The 12,786-nt window shown below is 41.5% G+C and overlaps 1 protein-coding gene across 2 annotated transcripts; it reads right to left on the minus strand.

Annotated features, from left to right (window-relative positions):
* Nucleotides 1-225: 225 nt before the first annotated feature.
* Nucleotides 226-12,754, minus strand: LOC146557412 (actin-binding protein WASF1-like). 2 transcript variants are annotated; one of them, XM_085248006.1, is made up of 6 exons: nucleotides 11,854-12,754; nucleotides 8,319-8,375; nucleotides 7,441-7,604; nucleotides 5,213-5,392; nucleotides 2,644-3,212; nucleotides 226-1,914 (listed from the first exon to the last, which is right to left on the minus strand). In XM_085248006.1, exons 1-6 carry the CDS (start codon nucleotides 11,929-11,931, stop codon nucleotides 1,757-1,759), a joined length of 1,206 nt encoding a protein of 401 aa, XP_085104132.1. In that variant the 5' UTR covers nucleotides 11,932-12,754; the 3' UTR covers nucleotides 226-1,756. The 2 variants fall into 2 exon arrangements, with proteins under 2 accessions (XP_085104132.1, XP_085104131.1); XM_085248005.1 differs by lacking the exon at nucleotides 11,854-12,754 and having other exon boundaries at nucleotides 7,441-9,667.
* Between the last annotated feature and the right edge of the window lie 32 nt (nucleotides 12,755-12,786).

A 12,786-nucleotide genomic window follows, 5' to 3' on the forward strand; every position in this document is an offset into this window, starting at 1 on the left:
GGTTCGAGGTCTTGGCCATGATCCTGTTACTTGTGAATAAATCTGCACTTTTGGAGGTTTAGGGGCCGCTGCTCTTATTAATTTCATTTTTAATCTGTGTAGCACACTGAGAAATCATGGCTTGTGTTCAACCGTAATCAAATTAAGCTAACTCGGTTATTGTTTTACAGAGAACAGGACTCCGATCAAGCAACCTCAACAACAACAACAACAAACCCTGAAACATAACATTAGATTTTTATTAATTCAAGCAAACTGTTACAGTAAACAGTTACATAAGTTACATGGTATACAGTATTGATCCAATCTTTTTTTTTCCTCCTTTCAACTCCCTCCCCCCCAGCCAAACATAGAAACAGCGAATTCATACAAGCGCAGGCAAGTAAGTAGTAACAGCACAATACATTCATCAACTCAACGATACGTTTTGTACGAACAATAAGGCAAGTAGAAGAAAAAAACAAAACGAACGAACGGAAAAGGATGGCAGACATTTCCTTTCAAATGAGCCAAAACAAGGCAGAATGTAAGCTTCTTGTCTTACGCCTCAAACGGCAGTACTACGCAGAGCTGTAGTCCCAAACGAGGTAAGGCTTCCCGTTAGTGAGCAGTTAAACAGTAAAAGGGCATCTGAGAGAAAAGCTGCCATCAGTGACGTTGACTGGTTTGCATCTGGTGTCAGTCAGATTCCCAAAACTCGAAAAAGTTTCTCTCTGTACGCTGTATTTTTTTTTTTTTTTTTTAATAAATCAGGGATAATAAGAGAGGCAGGAATTCTGATGTTTATCTACAGAATCAAGTTGCTTCCACCGTCCATTTCTGCGGCAACAAGCGTGAGAAAATGAAGGGAGCTCGATATAAACAATGGCTTAGTGTTTCTCTTTGACAGCGCCTGATGTCAACAATAGCAGAAATGGCTCCTCTGAACCCAGACAGCTCAGTATCTAGGCATACATTTCCCTGGGGTAAAGGTTAAATGTAAGTGGATGGATATGCACACATGTGACCAAAGCAGCCATATGGTTTCCCCCATCATTTCAGCCATACAATATTTATCACATGACACAGCAACACAATCTTTTGCTTGTCCTTAGTGGTAAAGTCATTCCTGATAACAAAAAAAAGTGTGTGGGGGGGTGACGACAACCCAGCCTGTGGTCAGGGTTTGATACTACTGGCCTGTTAAAACAAGTGTTTCAGTTGTACTAGGTAAATAAAAGATGATTAAAATAAAGCAGCATTCACTCAATGCCATGTTCAGCAAAACCATATTGGAGAACTAAAGATAGATGCAACATGCCTTCATTTGTTCTTTTCAAATTTCTTCTTTGTTTTTGTTTTTCCCCAACATCAAGGTACAGATAAGAAACGAAAACAAGTGGCTCTTCAAAAAAGTTATCTTCGTGTATACCGATAGTAAACATGAGGGATTTCATCACAAGAAATCCAGCCGAAACAAAGTCGCGTGGTAGGTGCAGAAGAATGAATTCGAAAAGAGAGAGAGAGAAAAACGACTCTTGGAACACTAGAAAGACCGACAACGGCGACGTGGAGTCCCTCCACTGAACACAAACCACAACGAGACAGACATATGACAAGATATAAACAAAAAAAAAAAAAAAAGAGAGAGGAAAGGTGGTCGTAACGGTGTTTCGGTTCTTTGATGTCGAGGTGTGGAGTGCAGGGATGCGATACTGCTGGAGGGTGGGGCACCTCCATCCTCCCGGTATTCCTTCTGTTCTCTCCCTCGCCGCCGTCATTCCATCCAGTCTCCTTCGTCAAACTCGGACTCGTCCTCGGAGTCGGAGTATTCCACGGCGATGCGGCGTGACAGGATGGTGGCCACATCATTACCCACTCGCTCGTGCTTAGCCTCTTGTTCTCGCTGCTCCTCCACTTTTCGCAGCTGTATGCCTGCAGCAGGGAAACGGAGAAAGATGATTACATATCATCGCTCCTGAAACTCCCGATTAGGATTATAACGACTACAGCAACAATAACTTGGATATAGATGTGTATTTATCCTGCTTTATTAAAATGTATTTATGTGAAATATTAAAAACTGGTCTCCGATTTGATTAATCTGAATGAAGCTGGATCTTATAGACACAGCGTGACACTATGTGCGCAGCACCTGCTCCCACTTGCTATTTAAATCTGTTTGCAAGTGCCAGCCAATCAGAAGAAAGCTTGCTTAAAGGGAGGGGTAGGAGAGCTAAGAATGAGAGGCTTGTTTTATACAGTAGATGAAACTGAATGCAAAGCTAATCTAATAGAGACCAAGCTAGGTGTTCTTTTCTCTAACCATTTAGTGTGAAAAATGAATCCTATGGTCCTAGAAGAGTAATGAAAAGGGCGGTAAACAAAAGAGTGGCATCTTCAAAGTTATTTCACGGCCTTCTTTTACAGATTTACAAAAATACAGTTATCTATGATGTAAGACGAGAAAAGCAGCAAAGATTGGAGGAAGTTTTGCTTCAAGACAGGCTTAAAAATATCTGAATATATTCTCTTATCATCACATGCAGAGCTGGCATTACACAATCTTTTCAAGATTTGGAGGCAGTTAAGCTGCTACTATGAAAAAGTGGTCACAACATGGTTTTAAAGAACTATTTGCACATGCATTTACAAACACTTCACCTTTTCTGATAGCCTCCAACAGGACACTGCGTGCATCGCTGATGGGTGGCAGATTGGCTGGATGGTGCCTCTTGGTCCCCATGTCGTGGATGGCGTGGGGGGGAGGGGAGGCCATGGCTCCTGCTGAAGGGAAGGCGGGCACAGGTGGTGGCCCTGATAGGCACGGTGATGAGCTCCGCGCTCCTGGGAGGGGCAGGGGAGGTGGTGGCGGTGGAGGAGGCAGGATGGTGCTGTCTGACTGAATACCAGAACCCGAGGATGGACCTTTGTCCAGGACCTGCTGGAAACGAGCTGGAGATGAGGAGTGGAGGGGAGGTGCCACGGGTGGAGGGGCTGGATGGAGAACACCCGGGGCTATCTGGAGGGGAGCGGGGGGAGGCGGGATGGCTGGGGGATGCTGCTGGACTGGTAGAGGAGGAATAGGAGGAGGAGTGCCGCGCAAGCCTGTGGAGGGTAAGGGTGGAGGAGGAGGGGGCAGAGGGGGAGGCGGAGGAGGAGGAGTGTTGGAGTTGTGGCCTGCTGTCCGGGCTGGAGACTGGGGTCTGCTGTCGGAAAAGCCCGAGCTGGAGCTGGAGGGAAGAAGAAACACGAATGAGGTGGAGGCAGTGGTGGTGCACTGCTGCGGCTCTTTAAGCCTTTCAGAGTACCTGAGAAAACGCTCACCAACAGGTAAAAAGGAGGCTGGACTTTGGTCACCATGTGCTTCATGTGCAAAATTTGAGAGATAATTGAGGTAACTTCAACTTTTTCCACTTGGGAAGATTGTTATATGCCATAAATTCTCTCAAAACACAACACCCACCAAAACAGCTTGTATATACATGTGCACTTCAGTTACTAGTTTTTTTTTTTTTAATTAATAGTTTGACAAAATACATGAAAACTGTATATAGCGATAGAGGTTATGAAATGTAAACATGCCAAAATATTATGGTTCCAGCTGTCTGCAAATTGTCTAGTTTTCCTTTGGTAATCTTGATCATTTAAAAGTGCATTGAACGAGTGTATGCAGACGAGATCAAGATGATCTGGTGAAGTTCAATCTGAGCATTAGAATGGGGAAGAGAGGAGAGAGGATATCTGGTACGAGGAGAACAGTTTAACAAAAAAAACATTGAACTAGCAGCTTAGTCAAGCCTCAAAATTGACTAATATTTGCTCCACATTTTGCAGCGCTGAGTGTGATCAGCAGAAGAGCACATTCCACCTGGCAGGGACAGTCTAACACCAGGCTTTGCATTTTCCCAATTAAACTTTCTATGAAACTAATTTGACTCAGACTGCGAAAGAAGAACATAGCTGCTTATTTATATCCATGACATCCACCTTTTTAGCCTCAGACCATCTGTAGCACATCATGCATAATAAAACCCCCCCATAACTCCAAAATTATCTCTATCATCTGTCTGAATTTTTAAATCTGTCACCGACAAATGCACGTGTGCCAAGTAAAACGGAAAGCCTGACTATTGTAACGACAGAAACTGCCTGTTCACAAAAGGTGCATGTCAAGAGCCGAGTTTGTTTCGTTCTTATCTTTTCAATTAAAAATGTGCAGCAATGCGTCAGAAGCAGCTGCTGGGAGTGTGGAAGTAACCATAAATACAGCTGCTTTGTGAAACTGCAGAGTTGTCACAGGAGCATGGATAGAGTGACGAGGCCAAAGTATTTCCACTTCACTGTCAGTTCAATAAATTAGAGGTTAAAGATCACCGAGCAACCGGCTTATTGTAACTTGCACATTAAAGACAAGAGTGTGAATAACAGTGGCCGTTCACTGATGCCAAACCTGCGGGGGTTGGTACACCGCTAACACTGCGACACAGAGGAATGTGTCCACAATCAATCCTCCTCCTGTGGTGAAGGAGAAGGGGAAAAAAAGGCACAGCAGGAGGAAGAGAAGACGGAGGAAAAAATAAAGTGTGGAGTGTTTCCTCTCAGGACAGCAGTGCTACTTAATGTGCTGTAGTAAAGGAAAGTTTTCAGAGGAGGTGAAGCGAGAAAATGAGATACAATGGAACATGGTGACGGGAACTTTTAAAATGGCAAAAAAAAAAGGAAAATCAGCACGAATTAAAGGTCAGAATAAAGTAAATAAAAGAGCAAGAGGAGAAGGCAGATGCAAGGGCAAGTGCAAAAAAAAAAAAAAATCAATGCAAGATTTCTCCAGTGTTACCTTAATCATTCCCTCTGATCTCTTCATCCTTTCAAAAACAGCTACATAAGCGGCCAATATGTGCAGCAGAAAAACAACCTGTAATATGTTCAGTGGCCTTAACAAACAGCTGATCCTGCCCTTCAACAAGCCTTTTTCTTATTTTACTTCATCTTTGTTCCACACACTCTCAAACCACACATTCATCAACCTCTTCAGAACCAGTAATTGAAGGTCGGTCTATGATACTGACAGATGTGTATGAGAAAATGAGATAAACAAGGCTAAGAGATGGGGAGGGAATCGCAGTAGTTACAGATAATTCCTTAGCACTTTTTTAAACTGCTTGAAACACACATTTACGTTTTAGGTGTAGGTAGAACAACAAAGTGAAAACTGAGGCTGATGACTCACCTGATCACAGAAGGTGGCTTTATCTCTCCCAGTGGGTGCATAGGAGGTGGCGGCGGTGGAGGGTCGTGAGGTCGGGAATACATTCTGTCCCCTGTACGGTTAAGCAGTTCGTTCATCTGAGTGTAGGGCAGCGCCGCCAGTGAGAAGGGCCCGTCCAAATGCTCCATGTACAAATGAGTCCTGAGCAGAGAAACCCAGTCATTCATTCACACTGTGTTTGGTTCAGCTGTGAGTCTTTGTGTGTGTGTGCAGTTTTGTGTTCTTTGCACTTACTATTCTTACCCGCATAAAGCTCATCTGTCAGAACTTAAATCATGTCACTTAAACAAAACCCTACATATTCTGGGTAGGTGGAGGTGCTGTATATAGAACTGAGGTATGTTCCCAATCATTTTACCTTGTGTGTGTAGAATATTTGTAAAGGATTAAACAAAAACAAACAAGAAAAACAAACACAAAGCAAACTCACACACAAAAAACAGAAGATATACTAATACTAATATACTAATTATATTTACTGTGGAGTTTGTGTTTGATTAAACACAGCACTAAGACTTTTTGATGATCAGAAATTATGTAGTAATTGGGTCATGGAATTCACAGAGTCCAGTAATCGTAGCCAGCAACACAAATATTGAAAGCCAATATTTAGTATGAGCACCTTTATTCTCCACTACAGCCTGAACCTTTCTTGTCATTTCTTTAAGTCGTCTTCAGGAATAGTTCTCCAGGCTTCTTGAAGGACATTCAGAGCTCTTCTTCAGATGTTAGCTGCCTTTTGTTCTGTTCTTTGTCAAGAAGATCCCACATTGCCTTAATAATGCTGAGGTCACGGACCAGTATGCTTTTACTGTACTGGCAGCGTGTTTGGAATCATTTTCATGCAGAAAAATGACAAATTAATGTTTTCACTCAGAGACCATCTAGATGGTCTTGTATGGGGGATCAAAATCTGATGGTACATTTCTGTGTTCATAATTCCATCAATTTTGACAAGATCTCCAACAACACTGGCTGAAACGCAGCCCTAAATCATGACAGAGCCTCCACTGTGTTTTACAGATGTCTGCTGTGCCTCTCTCCTGATCTCCACACCGATGATGATTCGAAAATCATCGAAAAATGTGGAATCGTCACCACATGAAACTTGTTGTTCAGTTGGCATACCTCAGCAGTGAGTGGCTTCTTGACCAGCTGAGGGTTTAGATCCATCTCTCAGGTCCTGAGTCCAGTCTTTGCAGGATTTCTTTCTTAGAACAATTTTTAACTCTTCATCTGCTGGGAATAGTTTTGTAGGCCTACCACGTCTTCATTTCTCCTCCACTTGTTTAGTTTCCTCGTTTTAAGGACACTAAGCCTGAAGAACTATTGCGCAAGACCTTTTTTTTTTTTTTTTTTAAATGTATGAGGATGACTGGCTTCTTTTAAGCAAAATACTTTTAAAAAACGACGTGTGGCACAAGACCTGCGCTCATTATGTTCTTTAAGGTCATGTTTATGGTTTCTTCTGGCCATTACAGAGATCTGGTCACACAATATACATATACACATAAAAACAAGTAAGTAATAATAAGTAAAGAGGCACTTTTCATAAAACAAACGTATTCTCACAGGCCACAAAAGTATACACTTCCTGTTTCCATTTCTCAGCAGTTTAGAATATTTTTTATTCACAAGAATGAATTTCTGCTACAATTATTCTGTTGACAATGCTGTTGCAGTCTAGGTGAGTGCCCATCAAAAGACACTGTTATCCACAACATTGTAAATCAAATGCCGACAACCACATCTACGGTCCATTTGCTTGAAATCTATTCTCATCAGTGCTCGCAGAAAAGATTTTGTGTCAGCTATCCACGCTACTGACAAATCCAACAAAACTACCAATTTGCATAAAATGTTTTCTTATTAATCACATTGACTGGCAGGGAAATTACTGAACACGAGTGGCACTGCAGCTCTGAGGCACAATAAAAGCAATCACAACTTTGAAGGACCTTAATCATCCCTTTTGTGGCTGCATTTCCCCAGTGCCACAGAAGTGTAAATTGCGTGAACAGATTCTCTGTGGACAGGACACTATTTATTTTTGTCCATAGGATTGATTTAATCCTGCAGATGAATCCGTTTTTATCAAGTTTTTCAGATTTTCAGCTCTCGTGATGTAATGTGCACGTCATTTCCACCAGGTGACACCTGACTAACTAGTGCCGTCCACCTTCACTCACCTGTTGTCGTGATAACCCGCCGATCCGTTGGCCTCTCTGTGTTTGTCTTCAGGTAAGTCCTGAGCGAGCTCTGCCCCCAGTGCCAGTTTCTGCCACTCCTTCTTACGATCGTGAGGTGCTCGCGGTATCTTCTCCGGCTCGTGTGGACGGTCGATCGCCTTCAGCTTTAGAAGAGGAGGCGAAGATGGTGACGGGGATGGAATAGTTAAAAGGAATAATGGGAAGTGGTGGATGAATCCACATGAGGTGTTTTGGGGATGACAATGAGGATGAGAGTGGAAGGAGAAGAGCAGGAGACAAAAAATAATATTAGCCATTAAATATATTTTCCAAAACTGATGGATTGTTAAACATTTGAACGACAGAGCTTGAAAATTACAGTCAAGATTTATCAATGCAGAAGTAGAAAGAAGCGTTCACACACTCAAACAACCAAATCCAAAACTTAATAACTGATCCAAACTGTCCCTCTTTGTAATTTACTTTAAGGTGCCAAATAAACATCAACCTACCACAACAGTCTTAACAATATCTGTGCTTTCTAATCATCTTAAACTTAAAAGCACATTTTTTTAAAGGGGTAGCGCTTCACAGAAAATACTGCATCACACAAGCTTGGGAGCAGGGAGTGCTCATTGACTGACTGAATCAAATTGTGGGTAAATATTTTTTTTTCCCAAAGCTTAAAAGTCTATAAAGAAAGATGGGTAATATTTTGTGATAATCTCGTGCCCATCATCAAACAGCAATCCCTGACTCCCAGATTTCAGCATGACTGATTTGCAACAGAGGGAAAAAAAAACAGCAGCAAGCTGCTGAGGTAGAAGTTTGTTCTTTTTTTTGTTTTTAAATCAAATAATCGCTGTTTTTTCACATACCTGCCCTGGAAGGTCTAAGTACCTATAGACCTGATCATACATGCGGGGGTCCTGCAACTACAAGAACAAAAACAAAAACCACAAGAGAAGCACCAGGGGTGAGGGGACGGGGTTCAAAATAATCAACACGGCACAGGATTGAGCACAGCGCTGCTGCACACAGTCAACGGGGACAAAAACAGAGTGGGCGGTGAGAAGTAGGACAAAAGGGAAAGAGGGGGGAAAAAAAGTGCTGTTAAACAGAAAAATGACAACGTGCACAGCGCGGGGGACGTCACAATGGCACGCAAAGACCCACACACACCCACGGTGAATATAACAGAGCGCCGCTTCATCCCAAACAGACAGACTAAGGCAGAAAAGGAGAGATCTCACTGGAATGGGGGGAGCAAATCTACAAAGGTGTGTTTCTACATGCGATGCACAGCAACAACCCACACTGGAGAATGACATGCAAAACAGAAAATGCACACACTCGTGCTAGCCAACCCAAAACAATGAGAGAGCAGATTATATTAAAGAAGGGCAATAAAAACATAAAGGGGACTTTTCACAGTCAATCTAAATATAAAGATATGCATGAAAACACTTTACAATCTTTAGTCAACTTAAACCAGCTAACAATATAAATCAATGTGAAAAATTATTCTCAACGCTAAACATAGACAACTGTAATAAAAGCAAACTTACGAACTAATAAAATAAAACGTATTTATTCTGCAAAAACTGGATAAAACAAGTGAGTTTGGCTTTAAATATTATGTTTCTACTTTCTATCTTCTTGTGGTGCTCAGCTTATTTGCTTTATTAAGGACATGCATGTAAATTTTCACAAATATATTTACAGTCGACAGCTGCGTATAGCGTAGATATTAACCAATACACCATTAACTTCAGTTTGCAATTAAGAGTGAACAGCATATTGGTTCAGGGACTCTTTTCAGCTGCTGGTCTATACACAGCTGGCACTTTGGAGAATATTTACAGTATGTGGGAGCAATTGTGTTCATGATAACGAGGGATCATGTCAGCCAGTACAAGTGCATCATGTGGCTGTGATTTAAAGAGTTTTACAAGAAGAGGGGGGAGGACTGCAGCACAGGAACACTGTTTTTTTTCTAAGGCTACACAGACAATACCTGTTAGTGGGATGCTTTTATGATGCATTTTTTGTGCCTTTTTTTGACATTAAGACAAAAAAAGAAAGCACAGACATGCTTGTGTGTTAGTAATTTAACAAGACGTATTTGTGCTGATTATAAAAACACAATCCGTTTCAAATAAAACTATTTACAACACAAGCCGATATTCAGTTAGGGTATCAAACAATACCAATATTATATCTAGCTGTAGACGTACCAAACAAGAGTGAGTGAGTGAGTGAGTGAGTGAGTGAGTGTGTGTGTGTGTGTGTGTGTGCGTGTGCGTGCGCTCAGATGAAGCATGTTGGCTGAGGTGACAGGTTGTGGACAGCATCTTCTCTGGTTTGGTTAAATGATGCTGATTTTGTTCGCTGAGAGAATAAATTCCAACTGTAACGCACATCGATTCGGTTCTGAATCATCGTGGCCTATTATCCCTGATGAGGCATCGACTGAAGAAAAGCATCTCCGCTTAAACACACACAGTCAGACACACAACCGCCTCCTCCTCTGCTTAAACACATTAATATATCTTAACTAAAACTTTATTATTTATTAGATTGTCAAGACCTTTATTAGATTGTCAAGACCTTTTACCGTGTCTAAGCTGCGCTGGGCCTCTAAAATCCAGCTGCAATCATCGAATCAGTTATGAGTTTTACTTTTCCTAAACTCGGCTTCCTGAAAGGTTTTCAGTTTTAGCCTCGTGGCAATATAACATTAAATAACACTTGAAATAAAAATAAGCTAATGTACTATAAAATTCCATCTATGGGTCTATAGACTATAATGAGTGAATTTTTTGCTTTAATGACATAAGAAGAAGGGTTGGCAGGAAGGACAGGTGGCAGTCAAACGTATAGTGTGACACAAACCGTCCATCAAACAGAGTGTCTGAGTGATGGCTTTAATGCTGTAGTGCAGCAATCAATGTGAAAATAAGTTTTTGTTTTAATGGAGGGGAAAATAGATTAGATAGTGTTCGTACAAGAGAGAAAATGAGACATTTTTTTCTGTGAGCGTGTGTTTGTAAGCGTGCATGTGTGAGTCACAGCTGTTATATATGTAGCTAATTTTCAATGGGCTGTGTGCCTCTGCTAGGTCGTCATCTTTCATCTGAATGGACTGGTACTGGCAGAGGAAGTGCCGCTGTGTAAGCACAGTGTGTATATGCAACACAGTGGTTATAGATTTATTTTATATACAGACTGTATTCCTGTGTGCACACCTGTGTCCAGACCGTTATACACACTACAGGCATCATTTGTGCGATCATTTGTGCGTATAGTTTCAACTGACAGACTCAGCAGAATCGTGGCTATGTAACCCCCCCCCCCCCCCCCTCCCCAACCCCCATCACAGGAATGCCCACAGAGGCATTCAACCACTGCTGACAATAACGCTAACCTCTCACAATATGCACACATAGCTGCTGCTGCTGATCTTTGTAAAATAAACCATTTGGATGCAAATCCTTAATGAAGCCTCATGTCAATACTGAAATAAAGTCCTAGCAAGGTGAAGAAGGCTCAAAAATAGCACGAAATATGAAAAGTTACTGATGCCTTTACTGCAGCAAAAGCAAATGTCTTCCTGTACAATGCACTCTGACGTGTGCTTTTCTCAGTGTGCTTTTGTAACAATCCAAGCAGAAGACGTCCCGCTTTCATATGTCCTTTAGTGTTAGTTTGACCAAACCACAAATCAAAAGACATGTGGAGGTAAGTCAAAAGCACTACCAACTACCACACAGGTAAGTTACTGCTCTGAGTTGTTTTGCAGTTAGTATAGTGAGTTCTCAGCGCTGTATCCCAAATTCCTTATTTTCAAAAGGTGTGCACTGACACGCCTACAGGTATGGCTTGAAATTATTCATATTTAAACTCAAACAGTACACATTTTTTTTTTATGTCATTGCTCATCGTTAGACTGCACTAAAGACGTAAACATAAAGTATTATTAGAAGATTAGAGTATATTAGAGTATATTATTATTAGAGTATATTATCTAGAAACACACAAAAGATGTTTTACTGAGCAGCATACTTTGTGTGTGTTAAAGCCACAGCCGTATGTATTTAAAGCTCATGTAACCACAGGCTATGTTTAAAACTTGAGTTTTGTCATCTGCCCTTTTTTATAGATTGTTGGTAAAAGGCACATCAAGGGCTCTTGCCCCCCCCCCCCCCCTTTTTTTTTTTTCTTAAACAGAACTGGGATGCAGGTAAGTGTTAGAGGGTTGTTAGTGATGGGCTTGAGGTGGGCAGCTCACTTGCCCAAAGCAAACCAGAGGGGGGAGTGGAGAAGTGGGAGGATAGAGAGGGCTGCAGGCCACTGCAAAGCAGAGCAGATGCTCTGGTGGAGGTGGAGAGAGGACAAGGGAGAAGCTCTTACCTCTGGGGGAGTAAGGGAGGGAGGAGGGGTTTCAGAGAGGACTCTTATAAGGCTCTTGGGACACACAAGATAAGGCATTTCCAGCTGCACAGAGTTAGATAAAGATTCAGAAAATAATGTAAAAGCAATGGTAGAGAAGAACAAGGACAGTGGAAGCTAGATCCTGAAGCAGGATCTTGACTGAACTTTACTGTTAAAACATTACTTGCTTTATGCTTTACATAGTATTAGCACTTAGCTCAATATTTAAGCTAAAATGGAATCAAAAAGCTGTAAATTGACTGTAGACAAGCTGAGTTCATATAAATATAGCTAGTAAATTGGGATAAGAATACTGCACTGTCTGCTTGTCTCTTTTTTGCTTATTAGCCATCGTTGCTATTGCAGTAACAAGCTATTAAACTAACACAGCTCCACTAGCCTGCAACAAGCCATAAGAGCAACAGAAGGAGGTGTACTGTTATGAGGCAGGTGGCAGAATTATGCCTTGCGTTGTAGGTGCAGATGTCTCCTCTACATGTGCCGTAGTATCACAGAAATTCGATTAGAAATAAACAGTTTCTCATACCAGTGTCCTAAAGCAAAACATCTTGATAGTTAAGGCTCTCTAGCATATATGCAACAGTGACTGCAATGTCGTTTCAGAGTCATTACATTTACTCGGGATGACTTAAGCTTCATGAGAACCTGAAAACAGTCACAGATCTGCAGCTGCATTATCAGTTGGTGAGCAAAAAAGTAAAGGACGACATTGTCAGTGGAGACATGAAAGTGACTTTTCTATATCATGTGTTTAAAAAAAAGAAAAGAAAAAGCCATTCCAGTCCCACTCAGGAACAAATGCTAGAACTGCCCACTATTAAACAACCAACACCCACTGGTGAACTGGGAGCCATGTGAAAAAAATGTATTCCTGCTTATAGGGAAGTATTT

This window comes from Mchenga conophoros, linkage group LG15 (assembly GCF_057382185.1).
Source record: "Mchenga conophoros isolate Kocher_MC1m ecotype Shallow Benthic linkage group LG15, M_conophoros_male_GT1.1, whole genome shotgun sequence".
Lineage (NCBI taxonomy): Eukaryota > Metazoa > Chordata > Actinopteri > Cichliformes > Cichlidae > Mchenga > Mchenga conophoros.

Coding starts and splice junctions, on each gene's coding strand:
- LOC146557412 (XM_085248005.1), bottom strand. CDS start 7,757: ATGGCTAATATTATTTTTTGTCTCCTGCTCTTCTCCTTCCACTCTCAT. Junction 3,213..5,212: donor AAGCCACCTTCTGTGATCAG/GTGAGTCATCAG, acceptor TCTTCCCTCCAG/CTCCAGCTCGGGCTTTTCCG. Junction 1,915..2,643: donor GTTGGAGGCTATCAGAAAAG/GTGAAGTGTTTG, acceptor TCCCTGCTGCAG/GCATACAGCTGCGAAAAGTG.